Source organism: Pavona decussata, unplaced genomic scaffold, assembly GCF_977016875.1.
Source record: "Pavona decussata unplaced genomic scaffold, jaPavDecu1.1 SCAFFOLD_106, whole genome shotgun sequence".
Lineage (NCBI taxonomy): Eukaryota > Metazoa > Cnidaria > Anthozoa > Scleractinia > Agariciidae > Pavona > Pavona decussata.
Window position 1 is genome coordinate 1,543,737 of NW_028145520.1, and position 24,300 is coordinate 1,568,036.

General features: G+C 37.2%; 2 protein-coding genes across 5 annotated transcripts in view; one reads left to right on the forward strand and one right to left on the reverse strand.

Moving 5' to 3' along the window:
• Positions 1 to 24,300, forward strand: part of LOC146471150 (glucose-6-phosphate exchanger SLC37A2-like) — a 27,013-nt gene continuing 2,713 nt past the window's right edge. Inside the window, exons 1-22 of one of the 4 annotated variants that reach the window (XM_085121167.1) lie at positions 1 to 200; positions 6,191 to 6,347; positions 6,484 to 6,565; positions 7,366 to 7,426; positions 8,727 to 8,808; positions 11,688 to 11,823; positions 13,312 to 13,332; positions 13,618 to 13,673; positions 14,548 to 14,640; positions 14,750 to 14,823; positions 15,522 to 15,571; positions 16,488 to 16,538; positions 16,891 to 16,968; positions 17,417 to 17,512; positions 17,609 to 17,699; positions 19,259 to 19,333; positions 20,676 to 20,761; positions 21,487 to 21,535; positions 22,235 to 22,308; positions 22,389 to 22,467; positions 23,756 to 23,799; positions 24,197 to 24,250. In XM_085121167.1, the coding sequence (XP_084977293.1) occupies positions 6,259 to 6,347; positions 6,484 to 6,565; positions 7,366 to 7,426; positions 8,727 to 8,808; positions 11,688 to 11,823; positions 13,312 to 13,332; positions 13,618 to 13,673; positions 14,548 to 14,640; positions 14,750 to 14,823; positions 15,522 to 15,571; positions 16,488 to 16,538; positions 16,891 to 16,968; positions 17,417 to 17,512; positions 17,609 to 17,699; positions 19,259 to 19,333; positions 20,676 to 20,761; positions 21,487 to 21,535; positions 22,235 to 22,308; positions 22,389 to 22,467; positions 23,756 to 23,799; positions 24,197 to 24,250 (1,521 nt within the window). In that variant the 5' untranslated portion in view covers positions 1 to 200; positions 6,191 to 6,258. The other 3 variants (XM_085121166.1, XM_085121165.1, XM_085121168.1) reach the window with 3 other exon arrangements.
• On the reverse strand, positions 2,346 to 5,865 carry LOC146471151 (protein Flattop homolog). Its single transcript, XM_085121171.1, has 3 exons — positions 5,721 to 5,865; positions 5,241 to 5,303; positions 2,346 to 2,873 (listed from the first exon to the last, which is right to left on the reverse strand). The coding sequence occupies exons 1-3, from the start codon at positions 5,745 to 5,747 to the stop codon at positions 2,412 to 2,414; spliced, it is 552 nt and encodes a 183-aa protein (XP_084977297.1). The 5' UTR covers positions 5,748 to 5,865; the 3' UTR covers positions 2,346 to 2,411.

Consider the following 24,300-nt stretch of genomic DNA (forward strand, 5'->3'; position numbering starts at 1 on the left):
TCACAGCTCAGTTGGAAATGTCTAGTCTCCAGCGCCGCGTGCTAGTGAGTTATGTAACTTGGTAATTTTTATGCAACTTTTCCGGTCAGACAAGTCCAAAACAGGGAGCAAAGTCTCGCCAAAATGGATCAAAAGGATGTGAAAACCTCCGTAGTTTCACGGTGTTAGATGTAGCCAAAGGTAAATGTTTGGAATAAGCGGTAAACTTTTCGTGCGACATCTCGATTGTTAGCTGGAATTGCATCGTGGTGTTGATCTTATCAGATGTCGTCATGGGAATTTTATTTAGCCGAATATGGCGCTGAAAGTTGAGCAAGCGGAGTCATGCGACTTCTTCAAGATTCATAGTGTTTAGTCATCAAAGATATAAAGGGAGTTCCGCGCTGCATGGTAAGTTAAACATTCTCTTTGGTAATCCCAACTTTTCTCCAAGCCATATGAAATACGGGCATGATTTAAACTACACGGATCGATGGATACACTGCTACAAGCGGGCCGACTGCGTAAGTCAACAGGGAGCTGGTAATTTTCGGTAAAGACGTAATATACCCGTAGAGGTATAGACAAAATGACCTGCTCCCAGTTGGCTTTGCCGGCTCAATTGGTAGAGCACTGCACCGGTATCGCAGAAGGCCCGTTCAAGCCTGAATATTTTCCAGGCTTTCTTTTCGTACTTGCTTAAAGAGGAAGTGTCATGGGGTTTTTGACCTCTTTGGTTAAAATGGTGAAATAGGACCTTCATATAGCTACGAAATTATTCTAGAACAACGAGAGGGAAGAAATCAACTCAATTATTGAAAGGAACAACTCGTGATCTGTTCTAGCGCCCCGGTCTAGCGCGTTTTGGAAACAAAAATGCGAAAACTTGAAACACGTAACTAGCCTAACATTTTTCAAGTTTCAATCCATTCCGACCTACTCCGTCTCTGGCCAGAGGCACTAATCAACAGTTTTATTGCACTGGGGCGTTACTTGATAGCAAAACTAGACAATTTTTTTTGTGTGTGTTTCTATTGAGAGACAAACATTTTTGGACTTTGAAATGACGTGATCATTCACTTATTTATTAACTAACCATGTATACGAATGAATGAAATCAGGGTAATGGGCTCCTGATGAAATGAAAAAGTCTATTTTTCGAAATCGGGGCTTTTATAGGCCATTTTTGAGTCAGCTTGTTACCGAGATCTCCGATGTAAATATACCGAGCTAGCGCGCCTTCTCATAGCAATAAATAAATACGTAAACCGGGACAGCCTCCATGAAATGTCGTCGGAGTTTCTTCTAGGATACACTGAGTTGTCAGAATTGAGACTGGAGTTGGAGTCCGGCGAATGGGAGGGGATGGGGCGGAGTAAGCACACCTTCTGAGGACGGTTATTTGTTATCCCTCGTATTCCTGAAAAGGAATAGTATCAAGTTTATCAAACGGAAGATATTTCTGTTTGAACTCATCCCTTGCCTCAGTACATATTTCCTGCGAAATCCCAGCAAGTTTGAACACAGATAATCCCTATTGTTCGACAGTCTTCGCGTTGGATCTGAACAGGCTTGCAAAGCTGTTATGCAACCTGTTAAAGTACGTAAAAAAAAAAAAAAAATGAAAAAAGAGCCTTCATGCTAGCCTGCGTAGCAAGCGTTTCCGTGCTGTTTCGGAGCAAAGAAAGACCGAGGAACGAGATCCTCGGTTTTCGAGGCATTTGCCTTGAACTGGTGAATATTCTCCTGTGCTACATTACGGATTCGTGAAACTTTATTCGACTTCTCTGTAAAAATTGTGCATGTATCAACAACTTAATCCACCGGAAAAATACATAACCTTTAACCCTGCATCCAACCTGCGCATGATAATTAATTTTTACTTTTCCTGTGTACTTATCGGATGATTTGTGGTTCGATCAATTTGGCAAATTTTTGCGGGCTTGTGGGCCTCTACGGATACCTCTTGTTAACCCAGTGTGTGGTCAGCGCACGTTTCCTGTTTCACCTTGGTCCACAAAAAAAGAGAGACAGATTTTTGCAATTTTTTTAGGCAAACTAGTTGAGCGCTTAATAGTATCGTTTCCTTTTAAAATGCCCCTATAATTGAACACTTTGGTTTGAAGATCATACCCGTGTATTGTCGCAGACATCATCGACTGCAGTTAGAAGGCAACGTAGTGTGAAAATATCCAAACGCTTCTTGATTTTGTAATAGAGCCGGATCAGCTGCATATCACACACCTCTCAAAAGAAAAACGGCTAAAATATTTGGAGTAAAATAGCGGAAATACGGGTATTACTACCCATATTTCCACAACCTTAAAAATGTTTACCAACCCATAAAAATATTTGGTCACTCAATGTATCCTTGCTACATTCCTCAGTTTTTATTCGAAGACTTTACTTGCATATAACAATAGTTTGCATATTTAAGACGGTTCATCCAACACAACGTGTTTCTTGGGAGCATTTCCCTGACCGGGGGAAGCAGGAGGCTCTGGTGTTTTCTGCTTACTGGGGCTAGGTGACTTCTTGCATTGAACTTCCTGGCTCTGAGGCCGCGGGCTTACTTTCTCTTGGATAACTCCGTCTCTTGGGCTCGGAGTCCTTCCAGCTTCTTGTTGTGGTGTTGGAGTTCTTGCTTTTCCTATAGCAGCTTCTTGTCCGGGGCTTGGTGTGCGGTTGCTTTCTTCTGGAACAGGTGCAGTGTATTGTATGCTTGATGTCATTACATTTGTCTTCATCGTTTTTGTCCTCAGAGGGGGCTTTTCCATATCCCATGTCCCAATAAACTCACCCCAAGGGCTCTTTGATGAGCGTGGGATTCCAGGCAAAATATGGCCTCGGTCATTGCTAATTGGCTGCGTAAATCCTTCGAGAGTAGATGGTCTCTAGTTAATAAAAAACACAAAAACCTTTTTGTGAAGAACAGAGAATGTCCCTGTGCACTTAAAAAAAGATCTCATGTATAAGAAATCTCCAAGTGCATATTACCCTAGCTTTTAGAATTCATATCCATTTTCAGACCTGGCATGCGTTTCTCAAACTTTTCTGACTTGAAAAACTATTTTACATGCACAAAATTCATTAACAGAAATTCAATTTTTTGATAAATAAGAAATTTTCAGACTTTCAGACCAAACCATTAAAATATAGACTCATTTTCACACCAAAACAGCTCAAAAAGTAAACCCTTTGGAGCCACACATATAAAGGGAAGAATCCTACCCCCCCCCCCCTTCAGATTTCTTGGTAGGGGTGTGCTACCCGGTTCTCCAAATTCTGACCCTATTTCAGACCAAAACATGCCATTTTCCACACCCATGACAAAGTCAAGGGGAATATTCACCAATATTAACTGAGCCTTAGGTGAATAATTGTTTTAGTATAGTTACTCAGGTGATTATCAGAGAAAAACAAGAACTGTCTGAAAAATGTTGATTTTGTTTGTTTCAAATTGTCAAGCATCAATGAACAGAGACGCGCAGTCTGCCAATCACATGCTCAATTGATAAACTGCACATGCCTCAAGCAGTATTCTTCCACTGTTGCTTCATTGAGATGAAGCATTGACTTCTGTGAATTAATGTTGGGTTAATCTCCGACCCGTTTACCAAAAATACATGGAGATGAACCAGGCTGTTTAGTGTTAAACTCGAACCGGGATCACAAAATGTTAGCGATAACACTTTACTGCACAAATGTTTTCTTAATTGTTGACATGGTGGCTTCGCCGGTTAACAGACGTTTATAAATTGCCCTCGCAGATAACCTGCTTCAGGTACGAATTAAGTCCTTTATTGACTTTACTAAACAAGTACACGGTTTTCACAGATGGAAATTTTTTGTTGTGAGGCGGTGACTTTAGATTGGCGGTTGAGAGCCGCTCAAACCGACAACAATTTAGTTTTTAGATTATAAAAACTGTGATCTTTTCTCCTCACTGAAACGTAAATCTTAGAGAGGCATTTATTCATCTTGTTTACTTGCATGCTTTCAAATTCTGTCTTAAATTTGCTTTTGTTTATGAAATCTTTTTGTTGAATAAAGAAAATCTTGTGTGCGAATTTAACTTAATTTATTGTCTTCATTTTAAGCCATCGACATCAACAACATACAATTTACAAGGGTTTTTTATTACAATTAGCAAAATTTTCATATCTTGCCTTCGAAAAGTGTCACCTCGGACTTTAGTGCCTTTGGGAATTGCATTTTCTTTCATCCTATTTACTTCTTCCTCAGAAACACTGATCAACAAATTGCTAAGCGGCCATTTTGAAAATTAGTGCTCCCGCTACAATCACATCACGCAAGGTGATTATAGCGGGATATGGGATATGATGCAATCCTCGACTAATCAGATTAACAGTATCTCTATAATCACTTGAGTAATTATACTAACAGGGAATACCCCACACCTCAGGCATATTACAAGCACTAAATATTTGATAGGATAAGTTGTTGCCTGTGATGCATGTTCCAGGCTCTCGGATATTGGGAACAAGAAAAATATGCTGAGAGCAAATGTGAACATAAAACAAGATGGGCCCTCCTTCTCTTCATTTCCTGCATGTTTTAGGTTCACCTTGGTGCTTTCAGTATTTCACTGTTCTCTCTTGGAGCCTGGAACAAGCTTGTGTCATGTGGTCAGACCCAGTGTGCTTTTGTAACTGCAAGTTTGGATTGTGTTTTTGCAGCTGCAAAGGCAAAAGCTTGCAGTTACCATGCATCTACTGATACAAAAAGAAGAATTAAAACTCCTGAAATCTTGTTAGCTAATTGAGCCGCGCTGGTAGTCGTCTTTGTCTGATGCTGAATTCAGTTATTCATTCTTTCATCTTTCTTAAGTTAAAAAAAAATGCCGGTTCAGACCCTGATCTTGCCTTGGCTTGCAAAGCCTTGTGATTTACCCTGCGGATATCTTACAGTATAAAAAGGTTACGTAACGTTGCTGCGCTCGTTACTGGATGAAAAAGCCGGAGCTTGACTGATTGTAACGTGCGATCAGGCTTACCAACAACCAGCTCTGATTTCGATTACACTGCAGTTCAGTAACCACCAGCGAGAAACTGGGTGACTGACCGCAGGTTAGTCGACTCGAACCTTCCCGTATTAATACATACCGTGTTGCAATTTGTGACACAGGCTGTATTAAAATACAGGTAAGATTTTAAGATCTTTATTTTTAACCTGCTTGTTTGTTTGTAGAAGGCCCAGAAGAAGCTTTAGCTTCGTACAACTAAGAAACTTAAGCTTACCTCTTTGAAGTTCTTCGGTCTCTGCCAATTTTGTAACCTTTGAGCAGCAAAGGCTTGATCGTACTGCAACACATTAAAAGACACAAAATACTATCAAGAAGAAACTACCAAAAGATTAGCTACATGTAAGCTTCAATTGATGTAAAGCTTAGTCCGACCCGGCGCGCCGTGTCTACCCTGATCGCAGAGCGTTTCTAATTCTGGCAATTTTTTTTAGCATGTGCGAAGTTGTTCGCGTCTCTGGTATTTCGCGTAGTTGGCTGGCTTAGCGTTCCGAAAGAAACTACAAATTACAAAAGGGAAAAACCTCTGTTAGCAGGGTAACCTGCCTCCTTTACAAAACGAAGGGAGACTGAAATTAAGACTCTAAGCTTATTAGCTTAATATAGCATCAGATAGCCTGTTGTGCCCCTGTTAGCTAAATTTCAGTTCTTCGTGATTCATACAGTTATAAGTTTCCTGTTGGGGCAAAAACGATACCTGATTTGCACTAAAGTGAGTCGACATTTTCAGCTTTTTCAAGCACTAGATGTACCACTGAACCGCCTTTCGCTGTAGAAACATATTTTGCCAAATCTTTCACATATGGTAGTCATGACAACTTACTTTCGTACTCAGTCTCTCTCTTTCGCTTATGTCACATGACAAAGCAACCGGCCCAAAAAAAAACACGAAAAGGACCGTCAGCCTAAAAAAATGAAGACTTTTTCCTAGATGGAAGTTGGTAAGAATGTATGATTGATAACGTAGTATATCCAAAAACTTCATCTCGCTTCTGTGGTTGAAAATTGCCTGGGTCCGTTAAATCACTCGCAAGAAGTATGGCATGAGTTCATTGAACATGGCGCCTAGGCCTATATATCTATCGGAAACTCGTCAGAGTAAAGTTATTCCTTTCCACGATATTCTTTTGATGTTAGGCTGATTCATTTTTTGTCTTCTCTTGATAGGTTTTCTTTGAGGAGAAGTCCCATTCTGTCACAAAGCTCGCGTGAATAATTTTAGCGAATTTCCGCCAATGTCTGATCCTGGTCACCATGAACATCGCCGTAAAGTCCCTTACGGAATACGATTCATACAATGGCTAGGACGAGAACGGACTGCTGCGTAAGGATTTTTTTCGTTATTTTGTAATTAGAGTGTGTTTTATTTGCAAGGAAGCAGGTGATCTATTTAAGTTGTTGGTATGTAGATGTTGTGATTTGACGGATTTCATTTATTCATTATTTTGCATTTTCCTCAGTTATCGTGGGTCGGTTCTTATCCTGACGTTTTTCGCTTACGCTTCTTATCATCTCTCACGAAAACCGATCAGTGTTGTCAAGGTAAGGAGTATGTCCTGCAAGCAGAGGTTTCTGTTGTCTGCACTAAGCGGCTATATGGACCCCTGCTTATAGGGTAATAAATTAGTTGCATTAAATTTGCTTTTGATATGCAATATTCACATGATTTCCTTAGGAGTGGAGTCAATGCCAAGGTAAATAGAAATGCTTTAAGGACGGTGACAACTAATACATCTATGTTATTGAACTAGCTTGTTTGGTGTGTATTGAGAAAATATTGGTTAATTTTTTTTATTTTATTATTATTTTTTTTTTATTTATTTTTTTTTTGCAAGGTAATGAACCGAGTCTAAGACGAGGTCCATAAACTTGCAAAAAAATGGTGAGACTAATATTTTCCCAATACTGACCAAACAAGCTAGTTCAATAAGGCTTTTAGTATGTAGACTCACCCGCTTGTTGCTTTCTAGTCAGCATGAAACTTGTTTTGTTTCGCCCCCAGGTTAAAACAACAAAAGGTGACCTAAAATGCACTAAAGGTCAATTAAGCACCAAGCTCTTCAATATAATGCCCTGCTTGAGTAGGTTAGTTTTTTAGAAAAAAGCAGCGGGATGATTCTTTGAATACAAGCCTCCAGGTCAACAATTAAATAGTTGCTATGCTTCTCATATAATTTACGGTTTCAGAGATATCAGTCAGCAAACTGGATTTGATGATGCACTGTAATCAGTTTGTTTCATTATTTTGATCTGGAAGCTACAGATCAGCCACATATTGTCTGTCCTTTGGAACAATTAAGACAGGACTTACTCAAATCAATCTAATCTGTTTGTTTATTTAGGGTACCTTGAATCCAAACTGTTCTAAAATAACACCAAGCTGCCATGGATGGAAGCCATTTGGTAAGTTTACTTAGTTGAACTATCTGCAGTGGCAAGTTGGTGATGGATTCTCTGCAGCACGAGGTAATCTTGTACCGAGATGTTATCTCTTTGGAGGAAATAGCTGATGAAATTAGTCACACTCTCCAATATGACTGGTCAATGAAAATGGCTTGATGCCAATTCCATCACCAATTTCCACATGTCGTTTCAAGCCTTTGCTTTGCTTGTGCTTATTCACAAGCCTTAACAAAAATTATATCATGACATTTCTATGCTAGGAAGTGATTTCTTCCATCGATTTGGACTAAGTATTTCAAACTATGGATAGTTCTTATAATTTATGATAATCATACTTTTTCTATGGATCATGTTTTTTATGGTCTTTCTCTCTCCTCAAAGTTAAAAGAAGTTTTACTTGGCAACCTGACACATACATGTATGCAACCAAGTTGCACACATAATACAGTGCATGCACCTCAGGCACCATTTTCAACAAAACTTGAGCAGTAGCTTTCTTTTTTTCCTCTGAATGTTGACAACTTAACCATTAACTTTTTCTAAATATGGTAGATGAAGTATTATTCACATTAAAATCCATACCTTACCGCAAGTTTTGAGCATGTGTAGTCATGCAATGTGTCACATTCCTGATGTATTATATCACATCATAAAAACAAATTTTTACTGATGTTCTCTCCTAAAAAGTGAGAACATCTGGTACAAGATTAAGACGAAACCATGTAGCTAATAAAAGTTCTAGGTTTCTCAAGCTTATCAAGTCATTGTTATTTCCTCAAATCCATTCCTTTGGAGCTTTGTGACAGTTCACCACTTCAGACATACTTTATCCAAATTGCACATACGATGTAAGAGGGTTTTTATGCGACTTCCATACTAAATAAACTTGGAGTGGCTTGTTAAATTGAGGTAATACATGTAAGTGTTTTTTTGTGTTAACTGATTGGCTACTCAATATGTGGATGGTATTTGCCATTCACTCTTGCCGCTGTCCTGTTTTTTATTGTTGTTTTGTTTTTGCTTTTTGTCTTTTTTTTTTGTCAAGTAATTAATAGGAGCTTGCTTTTGAATTTTTTGTTATGTACTAAAAAAATATTCATCTACAGTTAGTGCTGGTCAATATAAGTACATGTAGACATTTACATGTACTTCAGCACTTTGTGGCTCAGTAAATATTCATGACTCCAGCAAATGATGTGAGCAATATATTCTAACCCTTTTGGACCATTTATTTGCCTTCTTTGTCTATTTTATTCAAACAAATTTATTCCTCAAATGTTACTCTTCGTTTTTTCTGTAGATTCTCCCGATAGTGGAGATGAGCTGCTTGGAGCACTGGACCTGGCATTCCTGTTCTCTTATGCTATTGGAATGTTTTTCAGGTAAATATCTATTCACTGTGGTGGAAGAGTTTGCTGGTTAGGGCATCAAACAATAAATTTAGGGAAAAATTAGTTCTTGGAAGTTTGGTCTTTTGCCTGTCGGGAAATTTTGAATGGTTAGTTATTCTCCAAATTAGCCTTTGGAAGTGAAGTAACCCAAACTGAGACAAGAAATATTTTTTTTCTCAAAGGAATCTAAGCTCCTAAAATATTGTTGAATATGAATATTTGAAACATATATTTTGAACTGCGGATCAGATAGTACGCAACTTAAGCAGTTGCAAAAAGAAAGCCTGAAAAAAAATTCAGGCTTGTACGGGATTCGAACCCATGACCTCTTGGATGCCTCTCTGCAAAGACCTTTCTTCTATTTGATCTTTCATCCGCAGTTCAAAGTATATGTTTCATATATTCATAATCATTTATTCATCCTTTAAGAGTACAGTCGAACCTGTTTTTAACGGCCCTGTATTAAGCGGCCACCCTCTATTAAACGGCCAGTTTTCAAAGTCCCGATTGTTCGCTCATACAAATGCTGTATTTGTTACCTGTATTAGGCAGCCACCTCTATTAAGCGGCCGCAGCCACCCTGTAGCAATTCTATGTTTGTCTTTCTTTGTTATTTTTACCTGTATTAAGCGGCCACCCTTGAATGGAAACTAAGCTATTTGTTATTTTATGCGGTATTTTACTGTTTAAAATGCGATCCAGCCTGTAAGCTGATAGTCGGCTGTTTAATATCGTTAACGCTTTTCAGACGTCCGCAATGTGCTGAAGTATAGTACCATATCACGAACGCTAAAAGAGTTTGTTTTGAATATGCTTCACTCTTTAGCAAGAAATTCCTCGTTAATTAGCTTGTTCTTCAGCCATGTGACATTGAACATTGAGCGTAACAACTATGAAATGACGGAATGAGATATTTTGTTGTGAACTGTAAGTCATAGAAATAGAGCACTGTATACCGTAGAAGAGTAGAGGACAATTTATTTCATAGTACTTTTACACAATGTTACGTATATTATACCGTCAAGTTACAAATTGGCACTAAACTTTGTTTAAAGTATTGATTGCTTGAAAGGGTGTTGATTGTCCTATTGTTTCTTTGCGTGAAATGTTTTTGTGTGACACGCCATTAAAATTGAGTATTTTTGGTGATCCTGTATTAAGCGGCCAGCTCCTCAAGTCCTGAGGGTGGCTGTTATATACAGGTTCAACTGTATATTACAAACTCACATTAATGACCCAGTTGGCTTGATAGCTCAGTTGGTAGAGCACAGCATCGGCATCGCAGAGGTCATGGGTTCGAATCCACTTCAAGCCTGAACTTTTTTTCAGGTTTTCTTTTTGCAACTGCTTAAGTTGCGTACTAACTGCAAGGGTCTTTCTTCTATTCTTATATTACGAACTCACAAATGACCAGCTCCCAGTTGGCTTGATAGCTCAGTTGGTAGAGCACAGCATCGGCATCGCAGAGGTCATTGGTTCGAATCCCGTTCAAGCCTGAACTTTTTTTCAGGTTTTCTTTTTGCAACTGCTTAAGTTGCGTACTAACTGCAAGGGTCTTTCTTCTATTCTTATATTACGAACTCGCTATATGACCAGCTCCCAGTTGGCTTGATAGCCCAGTTGGTAGAGCACTGCACCGGCATCGCAGAGGTCATGGGTTCGAATCCTGTTCAAGCCTGATTTTCTTTTTCAGGCTTTCTTTCACAACTGCTTATTATAAGTTGCATACTAACTGCAAGGGTCTTTCTTCTATTTGAAATTTTGTTGTTGGAAACAATTTGAATTTTTTTTCAAAGATGAAAAAAGAAGGATTTTGTATATTGAAGTGAAAGCCCAAAATTTATGTAAGTTGGTCAAAACATTGTTCTATTTGTTACATGAGTTACATGTAAGGGCAAATGTCAACTGGCACTGTTTTGTTTGCACTGTCCCGTGCTGTTAAAACCTATTTTGTTCAAGGTATTCCAACTCAAAGTAAAAACTATTAAATTAATTCCTATAGCAACCTTCTGTAAAAGAGAACCAATTCAACATTCTTTTCTAGCATTTTTATTGATCTCATACAAAATTTGCATAACAATGCAAATATGCTATGTAATTTCGTTTGTGGCTCCATTTCGCCTGCTGTTTCAAGTTACAACTAAAGGTCAACTTGTCTCCCTGTGCTGTTAATGCTTGTTTTTTTCCAAGTTATTCCAATTCAAAATGAACACAATTGACTGAAATAACTAAATTAAATGATTACCATGAGAAAAATAAATCAATTATTGATTGAGTAATCGCTAATTAAGCAACAGTTCTTTTGTTCTCTTAAAAATTGCATGGTAACATAAATGTGTAAGTGAAAACATGTTTTTGCATGGACAGACTTGTTCCTATAATTTAAATTAGAAATCTATAGGGAAGCTAACAGTAATTTTTGAGGTTGGTGAACTTAGGTAACTATAAAATACAACTACAATTATGTCAATTTAGAGCAGTGCAAGACAGTATTCATTATAGAAGAACAATTCTCGCAGTTTTGCAAAAGAAAGCCTGAAGAAAATTCAGGCTTGAACGGGATTTGAACCCATGACCTCTGCTATGCCGGTGCTGTGCTCTACCAAGTGAGCTATCAAGCCAACTGGGAGCTGGTCATATGAAAATGGAAAATCTCATTTAGAGGGGGTGGGGGGGGGGGGCCTATGTTCTCCCTATTCTGTGAACAAACCAACCTTTGGCTGATACTTGTAGAACTTTAAAGAGAAACTATAATCACGAAATCCAAGAATATTAAAAGAGTTTTAAAGCAGACTTCTAAAAAGGCAGGGCACTACAATGAAAGACTTGAAAAGTATTTATAAATTGATGACTTTTTCGTTTATTTTAAGTGGCTTTGTTGCTGAACACATGGATTTAAGACATTTCCTTACAGTTGGTATGATCTCAAGTGGTTTGCTGACAATTGCATTTGGAATGGCATATGAGTGGAAGATTCACCACTTTGCATATTTTGTTACTGTCCAGGTTTGTGTACATCAATATCATAATTACTTGCTTGTTATGTAGTGCTTATTCTGTAATCAGGAGGGCTGACGAACATTTAAGCAGTTTGAATGCTAAAGTACAGTGTTTTTTAATTAACAAGAATCCCTTCCACCCTTAATTAGGGGCGCATTCTTTTGGCAGAATTCTGGCTATTCTCATTCCAGTTCAGGAATAACACAATAAACGCAATATCAGTTCCCCAAAAAATACAATTCCAGCTTTTCTGAGCATTCCTTATTCAGCATTACACTATTCTGTTCATTCCGAAAACATAATAGGTTACAAGAGAAAACAAAAACCATCTGTCTGTGTATTCCAATTCCAGAACAGGCGCCAAAGAATTAGTCCAACAAATCTACACAGTATATTATCAAAGACTGTGTTGTTTTTAATCTCAATACACCAAAGACTGTGAAACATGGTTAAAATTTGGAGCATAACACCCCATACCACTAGTTGTTAACGGTCACAACAGCACACATTCCTTACGCTATTCTGCCTAACTCAAAAGATCATTGTCACAGTACTTTAACTGCATGTAATACTGTCCAGTCTTACTTTCCTTCTTACATTCTGGTTGTTCAGTTCCTTCAATATAACATTTATCTATGTACTGTAATTTTACTGCTATAATAGTACAATTTTTTGATTGGTTATACTGGTATTTTCTGTCTGGCTGAAAAAGTTTAAGAACTCCGTTCAAAGTACAATTTTTCTCATGGCTAGAACTGTATTTGATTGTACAGCAATACCCTTTTGATCCAGTGGGTAGTGCTGGGGAGATAAATGAGGCTTAAGGAGGGTGCCTACTAATACCAAAGTATTTTTGTGTGGCTTATGACCTTGCAGGAAAAACAGATCTTAGCAAGGGCTATGAAAATCCGAACAGAAAATATGGGATAACCATGCATTTTCTATTTACTGTTTTTTAGCATAATTATTATTCTAAAAAGCAGTAAAATACAAAGCAATGTGTGGCGGTTTTTCCAAGTTGAAGCTTTATTACCTCTGAAAAGTGCATGGTTACCCCCAGTTTTCTTTTTGGATAACAAAAGCATTTGCTAGATTCTGCTTTCCCTGAATACTTTTACACCACACAAAAGTATCCCTGTATTAGGAGCCACCACCCATAGGAAACCCGAGTATCACAAGATGCGCAGAACGGATGCGCAGTAACAATAGTAGGCACTGTCCTTAAATGAGGCTTAAATCGTCACGCAATTGAAGTCACTTGTCATGCCAACCACAGGGGATGTGTCCTCCATTATGAAAGTCAGTATGGTTGTGTTGTTGCTTTGTCTGCTATATATTGATCTTACGTTTGCGTTTTTGACACAGAGCAGTGACATATATATTAAACATGCATTAGTGAGACTGTGCAATTTATTTTGACATGTTTATTGCCAATTAAAGTTTATTTCTGTTTAATGCATTATTATTGACTGTACTGTATCTTTTCTTTCTTAGGTGTTTTCAGGCTTTTTTCAGGTGAGTTCAAGCTTATATATAATGCTTTGCTCATTAGTTTGTTGGCCATCTTCAGTTTGTTTCAAGCAGACAGTTATATAGGAATGAAATGATTAACTTACTGATTCATACAAAACAACATATTATCTGCAGAAAAACGCAGTACATTATTTTGTTTAGTTATATGAGGTACAATTTGGTATTGAATACCACTGACTTGGTTGGTTAAAAACAAGAGTGAAGACAGCAAGAATGAAGTTTTCACCAAACTTGTCATTACTAACTGGATGACATTTCGTTCACTAGAGTTCTGGCTGGCCCAGCGTTGTAGAGTGTGTTGGCAATTGGTTTGGAAAAGGAAGGTAAGATCAAACAAGATTTCATTTTCATACAGCTTGATCTTATACTCAAGAAACTTCACATGGTAATGCACCACTGTAATTATTCTTTGAACAGCTAGTCTACAGTGTATGTCCTCTGATGCGGCCCAAATTAAGCATTATTCATTATTATTTTGAAATGCAAAAAAAATGTTGTGTAAATTGTTGCAATAATTCCAAACTGTATCATGTAATTGCTTTGAAATTATTATTTGTGTCTTTTAGTAGTCAGAACTTTCATTCAGGAACTAAAAGTTTATATTATCAGTACAGCTGTATAAGCAAAATAACTTTAGTGATGATACAGCTCAGATCTCGGGGGGTAGGGGAGCAAAATGAAAAGTGTATTTTTCAGAACACTGGTCTTGAGAAAAAACATAATGCAGTACCCCTTAAAAGTAAGTTGACAGTCGCTTTTGAGTCTTGATCCTTGACTCCATCCTCGATACTTGAAACACACAAGTATCTTGGATGGAGGCTCAGTAATCGAGAATCAAGTCAAGCATCAAGTCTCACAAGACTGAGAAAATAATGAGCTTGTCACTTGACTGATTACTTGACAAAATTATCGAGTGTATTCCTCCAGTTGTGCTAAGCGGTGAAAAGAATGACAAGCGAAGATGCCAGTGTGTCCTCTGTGCATGCTTTTCTAGTTTGTTAGACAAATGGCTCAAAGATATTTACAATCACTGCACTGCACTGAATTGAGTGGTGTCAATCCAATCCTTGGTTCATTTAGGGACCAGAGCATTTTCATTTATCAAGGTTCTACATGTATGTATCTGTATAGTAATAAATAAATGATAATAAAAATTCTTTCTTTCTTTCTTTCTTTCTTTCTTTCTTTTTTATCCAGGCGAGGTTTGATAATGGGGATATGGAATTCTCACACTTCAGTAGGAAACATTCTAGGATCAGCAATAGCTGGTGTATGGGCAAGTAGTCAGTGGTAAGGACTTATTTCTAACTCAGTTTGTATTTGATAGCGTCATGTAAAATAACATGCTCTGACAGTCAGTATTTTTTCTTGACTGTTGTGATGTTATTTTTCCTGCCAGGGGGTATTCATTCATTGTTCCTGGATGCATTATTTGTGGAATGGCTGTCGTTGTGTTTCTTTTCCTTGTTGTAGGTGAGTATTCTTTGGCACTAATGCTTGTAACAATATTTTGTTCCTTTTGCTTTTAAGCTTTTTACTATGTACCCAAATTAGAGTCACTCAGAAGGTTGTTATACCATCCTGGTTTCCTACTGTATCTATGATTTCATGTCACTGACAATATAATTATCTCATAACCCTTTCAATTAGACTTAGTACAATTTGCATGTTATTGTGGAGTGAGTATTCAAAATATCAACTACACCTCAAGCAAAATAATCCCTGGAATGTTACTTTAAAAGGCCAAAATGATTATTCAAGAGTGTTCTCCTTTGATGCTATAGTCAATCATGATTTCATTTAATTTATTTGGTTTCTCCCTCCTAATACTAACACACAACTATAAGATAGATACAATTATTAAATAAATTACAATTAACTTGAATACAATTCAAATTGGGAGTAGATGAGAGGGGGACCTCTAGTAAAACTAATACTGTTCCCCTTATAAAAAATAGCAAAAGGAAAAAAGATATAAAATGAAAACGAATATAATAGGGATAATGCAAGGAGTGTATCATTAAGCAATTATGATAACTCTAGTTTGATGATAAAGAAATCTGTGTACACCTAGCTGTATTATGCTTGGGAAACCAGAGGGTTAGGGCTACACATGGCTTTAACATGAGCTTGGTGATTACTGTATTAATAAATATTATGATGTATTTCAGATCCCTCACATGTTGGCTGTACTCCTCCTCAGCAACGCAATGAAGTACAGGTACATTTTAATTGAACACCATAAGCCAGACCTTTCTCTTCGTTTTTATGCTGTTTGTTTGTTTGTTTGTTATTTTAAAGAGCTACTGTAGGTCATACATTTGTGTGTGATGCAAATTAAATCTGATTAAAATAATGTTCTTCTGTTTTTTGTTTTGTTTTTGTTGTTGATGATGTTGTTTTACCTCTCATTGCATCTGTTTAGTGACTGTAGATTTCAGGGACACTCATAAAAGGGGGGTAAAACAAAAGCCTGAAAAGCGTCTCCTCTCGCAGGCTAATAATCTTCCAACCACTGAGGTATATAAATGGGTACCAGCAAGGTGCGTCGGGGGTAAACCAGTTTTTAATGAATTAGTCACCAAATTTTAGTGCTTTCTTTCTTAAGCAGAAGTATATACTGTACTATTGAAGGAACCAAAGTTCAAAACAAAGTTACCATGATTGAATGTGCTACTTTTGGCCAACACAGGCTTGAGCACATTAAGACAGCCTAATTTCAAGCACATTTTGTTTATAACACTCAAAAACGACACATAATCAGGCATTAGCACTCTGGTAAAATATCACAAGATGTACATGTAGAATGGCAACTTCAAAAGCAAAAACCAAAATTGTCCTCATAGATCACTGCATGAATTTGGAATCCTTTATTGAGACTGCTTTTCTGATGTTGGTACAGCTGTAGTATTCCAGTGCATATTACATTCACAAGTCAGGTCAGAGATAGCCATGTACCCTTGCACTAGCTCCTGCACTGAGTCAGCAATGGTGGGCAAGTATGCCCCAGCTTTATTTTAGTAGTTTATATTACAGTAAATCTTCATTGAAGGGCTGAAAATTAATTTAGAAAACCATCAAAATTACTTTGTACCTTATGAAAGTACTCATCAAATTTTATTGTTCTCTTTGTACAGCCCCGTCCAGTAGATACTTGTACTTCAGTTAACGGACAACTTTTTAAAGAGGTGAGCTTCTTGCCTATTTTATCCTTCAAATTTCTCGATCACTGAAAATGAAATAAAACATTTCTGTTCTAAATGTGCAAGATGTGCCATCCTAAGCTTCATTATGACTGCCACATAAAAGAAACCTTTCCTGTTTCTCCTCCTCCCCCTCCTCCTCCTCCTCCTCCTCCTCCTCCTCCTCCTCCTTCTTCTTCTTCTTCTTCTTCTTCTTCTTCTTCTTCTTCTTCTTCTTCTTCTTCTTCTTCTTCTTCTTCTTCTTCTTCTTCTTCTTCTTCTTCTTCTTCTTCTTCTTCTTCTTCTTCTTCTTCTTCTTCTTCTTCACATATGCTTATGTATAAACTTCATGTTACAGGGTATTCCTGATGAAAGAGAAGGCCTTATAAAAGAAACATGTAGTACTACTGATTCAACAAGCGTGAAAATCCGGCAGGTATGTGGCTGTGAGTGGCCTGTTTTGAGATACACTAGAGCCCCTTGTAATTGTACGCAAGCAAGATAAATTGTTAACAGTCTCTATTCTTACTTGCTGAAGGCTCACAGCTAATTCATTAGGACGTCATTTCTACCCTCAGTGGGATTTATACTATAGTAGTGACATCATCCAGTTGTGTTACCTCTGCCTGTTTAATTACCAGCTAAAGTAAGGAAATCACAAACGTCCACAAATTATCTTCAAGGGAACTAAAATCACGAATTTTTGTTTAAAAACTATATAATAAAACAGTTTTTGGATTCAGTTTTTGTATGTTTTCCAAGGCCTCTGGATGGTATGTGCCTCTTCCTGTGTCTTGAGCTGATGACACAAACTGGGCCTTATAGTTTCTTCTATGATGCTAAACCTTATCCAGTAATGTCATTGTTTTATTGTTATATTTCAGTTGGCTCATGGCTCATCTTCATCAGAGGCATCTTCGACTTCAATGAATGAAGCAGACGCTCATGCTGTTGGTTTCTGGAGAGCAGTTCTTATACCAGTGAGTTGTCCTCTTTTTGGGTGTCCATTCCTAACACTCCAACATCTATACATGCCTCTAAACATGTTAATAACTTTTTATGTTTCCTTCCTGCAGGGAGTGATAGAGTATTCTTTGTGTTTATTCTTTGCTAAGCTGGTTAGCTATACCTTCCTATTCTGGCTTCCATTTTATATTGAAAACACAAGTAAGTTTGTTCGTTATTATATTGTTTACACTGCCTCTCTGATGAGTTGCTGACAGTTGTGAGTAACCCATGAACACAGTCAGAGCCTGTTAAACATAAGCTACCAAAAAAAGCTGAGCTTACTACATGTAAGTCATGGGGAAGAAAGAGGAGCTGCCATTAATTGTGCAAAAGTTCTATTATACTACCAAAGCAGAACAGGAAATTACTTACTGTAAATACTGGCATATAAGCCACACCCCAAGTTTTGAAGCTCAATGTTTGAAAAAAAAAACGTTTTTCAAAAAAATTAAAGTTAGGTCGCGTGAAAGGCTAGTTCAAAGTTTCTCTGTAATGCTTTGTTAAGCTTTTGATTGATTCTTTGACCATTTTTAGTTTCAATAAAATAGAATCACAAATTTTACCTTTAAAACTGTGTTAAAAGGCATGTATACCTCCTTGAACATGTGATACATGTTTTGTTGATACTTTTTACTGGTACATTTTCATTTAAGTGGTTTTTTTTTTGATAGAGTTGTTGATCACCAAGATGCAATTAACAACATGTTAATTAATTAATTAACAACAAAGCTTAGTAATCGGGCATTCTTATAGAGGGACACAAGTGAATGCAGCACTTTAGGAATAATGTCTGAATAATTTTTACGAATTAAAGCACAAAAACAGCTCCTTTAGTAAAATGTCTTTTTTTTGTGTGTGGCATGTACTGTAACACTGTTGGCAAAAATGGTCTTCATTTGTTCTAAAAGTGTGGAAAATTGCAGATTTACATAATCTTTTGCAGATGTTCTTGCAGATAAGCCACACCCCTGATTTTGAGCAAAGATTTTAGGCAAAAAAGTGCAGTTTATACACCAGTGTTTACAATATCACAAACTGTTGTACCCAACAACAGAATATCTTTGGGTGTCTGGGTTAAGTTATAAAAAATGCTGTCTTTCAAAAAGTTTGCCATAATTTCATGATGTCCATGTGATGCAGTAATGCAAGTCATGGCTCACCACGCATGCACCTTAACATAACTTCTTGTTTTCTTTGGTCTATTTCATTTTGAAAAAAAAAATGTTCATTTTTACATTCGGTCATCAATAACAAATTCTTGTTATGATCAACCAAATTCCACAAAAATGTTGCCCTTAGCGGGCCAACAGAAACCTAAATGTTCTCAATTTTTACTGAGACTGGAAACAGGTTTACGGTGAAGTCAATCTCATCAATATTTGTATTAAATGAAAAATATTGAAATTGCAGTCAGGAATGGACATAATATAATCTTAAATGTGTATGACTCTGACTTATAAAAACTGTTATGAAAAAACTAAGGAAAGACATTTCTGCCGAAAATCTTCAGCCTTTGTCAGTTTAAAAAATGACAAATAAGGAAATGCTTATCTAACATTTGCTTATTTGTCATTTTTTAAACTGACAAAGGCCGAAGATTTTTGGCCGAAACATCTTTCCTAAGTTTTTTGATAAACGTTAAATGTTTTTGACTTTTTTGCATGTCAGAGTCACATGTAAGATGATATTAATATTTGTGTTGTTTGTTTCATGTGCAGATATTGGTGGCCAGGTGTATGGTCCCACAACTGCAGCAGATCTATCCACACTGTTTGATGTAGGAGGAATAATAGGTACAACTTGTCTGCTACTTTTGTTTACTTTCAGAGTCCTGTGTACATACACTGATAAAAGGATTATGTTTAAAAAACAAGCAGGAGTCTTTTATTGGGTGTAAAACCACGAGGCACAGCCAAGTGGTTTCAGACCTGATAAAAAATGTTCTGCAAATTTTTTGAACGGCTTCAAAAACATTACTGGAAAAGCTTTTGTCAATAGAGTTCATTACAATTATGCTTTTGTGAACGTTGGAAATTAGCATACAAGAAAAACACCGCATACTAATGAGGAGTGTTTTATCAGCTGATAAAACCACATACTAATAAGGAGGAGCTTTATCGATATAAAGTCACTGCATGTGATGTGTTATCAACCATTTGACAGGTCAATGGGCTTATGAATTATTAATGAGTTTTTGAAGTAGTTTTAAGGTCCAGTAATGACCAGTAATCAAATTTCTCCCTACAATATCACTACTTGGTCAAACCTACAGGTTGTAAGAATAAGGAAAATGATCACCCAAAAGAATATGTTTGTACATCTTCTCTCAACTAGTATCATTTAAAATACTGTAAACTGCCACTTATAAGCCCCCCTTCTACCACCCCCCCCCCCCCTGGTTATAGGCCCATCCATCTACCTATAAACCAAAAAATACATCCAGTTATTAGCCCCCCCCCCCCCCCCCGCGTTTATAAACCCCCATCTAGTTTTATTTATGTTGCGTGTTGTTAGTTTTACTTTTGTTCCAAATATCGATGTTTTAAAGCTTAATTAAAGCTCGTTTCGAATTCTTTATTATTATTATTATTATTATTATTATTATTATTATTATTATTATTATTATTCCAGTTATAAGCCCCCTCGGATATAAGCCACTCCGTTTATAAGCCCATCTAAAACCCCTTACGAAGTTGTATAAGCCGAGGGCTTATAAGCAGCAGTTTACAGTATGGAGAACAGTAAGAACAATATGAATGCTTTTATTGGAAAGTAAATGGTTGACAATAATAATACATGATCAATAATAATAATAATAATAATAATAATAATAATAATAATAATAATAATAATTGTTGTTGTTGATCCTGCGTTAACACTGCTAAGCAGTCAAATAAGACGAAAACGTTCACTGCAACTGTTGGCCCAAGTCAGGGTTATGCTGAATGCACTGCATACCTGTAATATTTACAGTTACGTGGATAATGGTTGGATAAAATATTGTTTTCCTCCAAACCAGTCCTCTTGTTTTTCTTGCTTCCACTTTTGCAAATACAAAGGAATAAGGCTTTCTGCAAAGCAGGGAACATGTCCTTCATTCAAGTAACTTGTTTGTAATGTTATCTCATTTTGTAGGAGGAATCGTGGCAGGCTTTGTTTCCGACAAAACGGACTGCAGTGGAATCACAGTTGTATTCATGTTAGTGCTAGCAGGACCAGCGGTAAGCTGATGGGTTATTCTCCTGTCCCCAGTTGTTCAAACAGCAGATAACTTTAACCAGCAGATTTGTTGATGACATTTTATCCACTGGATAGAGTTACCCCTCTTTGAAGAACCTGGGCTTGTTGTCTGTTTATCATACTCAAGTTGTCTAATTTGATCAAAAATGATAGTTTCCTGCAATCATAGGATTATTTTCCATCAAAACTGGACGTGTAAACATAGCCTGTACATTTTGAATGCTGGAGTTGTTCTTTGGGGTATGTTCTAGTTTTTGGTGGAGAATTTTGTGTCAGATGTTTTATTTTGACCAGTGGATATGTTGCACAAGAATGTGTTTTCTCTTCATCAAGATCACATTAACTTAGTTACAAGCTTTAAACAGTCCACCCTCTGCTATTGCTACACATTTCTAAGAATATGATTGAAGCAATTATCTAGATGATGTAAAATAACAACCATCATCGTCATCATAAGAGCTTGTATTTTAGGATAAGGCAATGATAGAACAATAATATTTTCAGGGGGAATGGAGGAGATTCTCTCACAAGGATAGTGTATGATATGATTAGAATTTGCTTTCAGTTTAAAAATCTTCGAACCACGTTAATTTTTATTTTCCTCTATCAGAACAAAGAAAAATAAATACCAAGCAGGTCTGAAAAATTTTAAACCACAACATAATCAGCTTTGTCACTTATGTATTTTCAATGTTTTTTCTTTCAGCTATTCCTTTATAGATTCTTTGCCAACGCTAGCCTCAAAACCAATATTTGTAAGTAGAGACAAGAAAGTTTGTATGCTTTTAGCTCAATGTCATTTACGTTGGCTAGTGCTGTTAGTCTGGTGTTATATCTCTTATGCCTTACAGCGCAAAAATTTACTTTGTGACACATAAACTGGTCTTAAAATCGAGAAAATCTGCTTAACACAAAACAGCAACATCACTATACTTGGCCACTATACTTATTATTACTTGTAACTGAAGAATGCCCCGCCACCCTAACTGCCAGCCTTAAGCTGTGCGTTTCTGGTTACAAGTTCAAGAGCCCGCTATGCACAAGAACCATGACTACCTTCTAAAGTGGGAAGTCATTCAGCTGCAAACCTTTTCTGAACGAATCAATTCCTTCAGGAAACGTTGACCCATTGTTTTATCCGTTTCTTTACGCTTCGTTTACAATAAAATCCTATGATTATGGGCAAAGTTTCTGTTCTTATTACAAAATGAAGCGCAGTGCACCGGATTAAAAACTGAGGCAACGTTTCCTGAAGCAGTTGATTGCCACGTACAAAGCTGAGTCCGGCAAATGTGAGCTAAAACAACAAAAAGCGATCTAAAAAGCATTATGGGCAACGAGCCCTTCAATTCTTTTTAACTCATCTAAATTCCCAGCCCATTCCTCTGCTAACAAACTAACTGAGTATCAGGCCTTCCTAAAGTTACTAACAAGCCATCTATTTTTGCTTGCAGTTCTAATGATTCTCTCTGGAATTTTTGTTAATGGACCTTATGCTTTAATCACGACGGCAGTTTCAGCAAATCTGGTAAGTTGAAATTCCTCAATGCAGAGGCACTTTTTATCCGCGTTTGAATGTTTGCTGATACTTCATATACTCATTTGCAGGGAACGCATCCATGTCTCCAAGGTAACACAAAAGCTATGGCCACAGTAACAGCTATTATTGACGGCACTGGCTCCATGGGTAAGGATTAGGAGAAACGACTCTCCCCCCCCCCCCCCCTCTCCCTCCCGGCTAGAAGATCCTCGTTTCATGGTCCCCCCCCCCCCCCACATCTTCCATGAATCCTCTTAAGTACCTGTCAATCTAGTGACCACGCCTTTGCCTTCTCCTCAATCTCAATTTACACTAAATGACTATTAACAGTTCGACTAACTGCTGTCACTTGATTCGAAAATAACAGATTTGACTGAAACAGAAAACAAAAAATAAAGAGCAATGAAATAGTATAAGTTGAATAATATCAATAAACATTGGTAAACCATTGCCTACCTTATTCTTACTAATTTGTGCGATTTTTGCGATTTCAAACTAAAAGCAGAATTCAATACGCGCGAAAAAGAGATTGTGCGAAATTGAACACCACACCATTTAACAAAACAATAAGAATTTTTAAATGTTCTTGGTTAGCTGGGCCTTGTGGTGTCCTTGAAAACATCTTTTCGGTCTTGTTTTCTACTAGCTTCCTCCATTTCTGTTTTCAGTCAGCTTGTAATTCGGCCAAAACCTCTTTAATACAGTCATCAAAGTTTCCATTTGTAGGCTCCTTGTAGATGGATTGAACCAGACCTTTGTATCTTTCCATTTTTCTTTTCTTATTCTTTGACGAGTGATCCATTCAACAATGAATTTAATTGGAATTTCAAGACCACCCTCCACAAGAAGAGATCGTCTGTTTAGTTACTTTGTGATAAGTGCGCTGAGCTCAGGAAATTAAAACACTAACAAAATCGCGAAATTTAGTACACTTTGCTGTTTTTTTTTCTGCAAGCGAGAAAATTAACACTCGAGAAATTCGCTTCCCGAGTTTTTGCGAAATTAAGTACGCGCAAAAATGAGTAAGAATATGGTACTTAACACACTATTTCTATGGTGTGAAGATCGTCTATTTATCAAAATCGTTACAAATACAAGCAAGTTTACTGATAAATTGGTGGTCAGATGGTTTCCAACGTCGCTTCTATAGAGTGTTTTCACATGACGTCACGGCGGCCATGTTGGTGTGCCAAAACAAAGAAATGGCGGCCATGTTGGTGTCCCAAACTAAACCGCTGGGAATTGAACTTTATTTTTATGCAAATACTTTCTTTTGTTTCAGTAAACCAATATAGCCGGTAGTCACGTGAATGAAAACACTCTATAGGAGACGAAAAGCCGTAAAATAATTTTCAGTATAGCATTGCGCATGGTCATTACAAGCAAGTTGATCTCGGTATCGGTGACCCAACTCCCAATATTCTCTTTCTCGTAGGTGCTGCCCTCGGTCCGCTTTTGACTGGAATTATATCGCCTACGGTAAGTCAACTGGTGATTGTTCATTACAAAACTTCCCCTAAATGATTTCCCGCTGTACATTTGTTGTTAGACCAGTTGGAAGAGTTACTTTTATTACAGTCGAACCTTTTTTTTCACTTCAGTATCCACCGCTCCCCCGTTCAAGACCACGATTTCACTTCCATAATAAGCAAAAAAATAAAACTCGCAACTAACGTTTTTGCCTTTTCTTCGAATTTCTTTCATCTTTTTTCCCCAATTTTGCAATTGATAGCCGCAGATTAAATCGACGGTTAATTTTAAGTAACAGACGATTTATATTATCGTGAGGTGACGTTTAAAGCTCTTCAGTATTTGTCACCCGGAATTACTACTCAGTGTTTAAGTATTTTGTTGGCATATTTGTTTGTTTTTTCAGGGGTGGGACAACGTGTTTTATATGTTGATTGCCGCCGATATTTTAGCAGCCATAGTAAGTATTTTTTGCGCTCGAATTTATTCTCTTGGACGTTTCTTTTATTT

Bases quoted from the DNA above. Each gene is read 5' to 3' on its own strand.
- LOC146471151 (XM_085121171.1), bottom strand. From the start codon at position 5,747: ATGTCGACTCACTTTAGTGCAAATCAG. The intron at 5,304-5,720 runs GTATCGTTTTTG...AATGTGTTGCAG, and splicing joins CTCACTTTAGTGCAAATCAG to TACGATCAAGCCTTTGCTGC. The intron at 2,874-5,240 runs GTAAGCTTAAGT...TTTATTAACTAG, and splicing joins GACCGAAGAACTTCAAAGAG to AGACCATCTACTCTCGAAGG.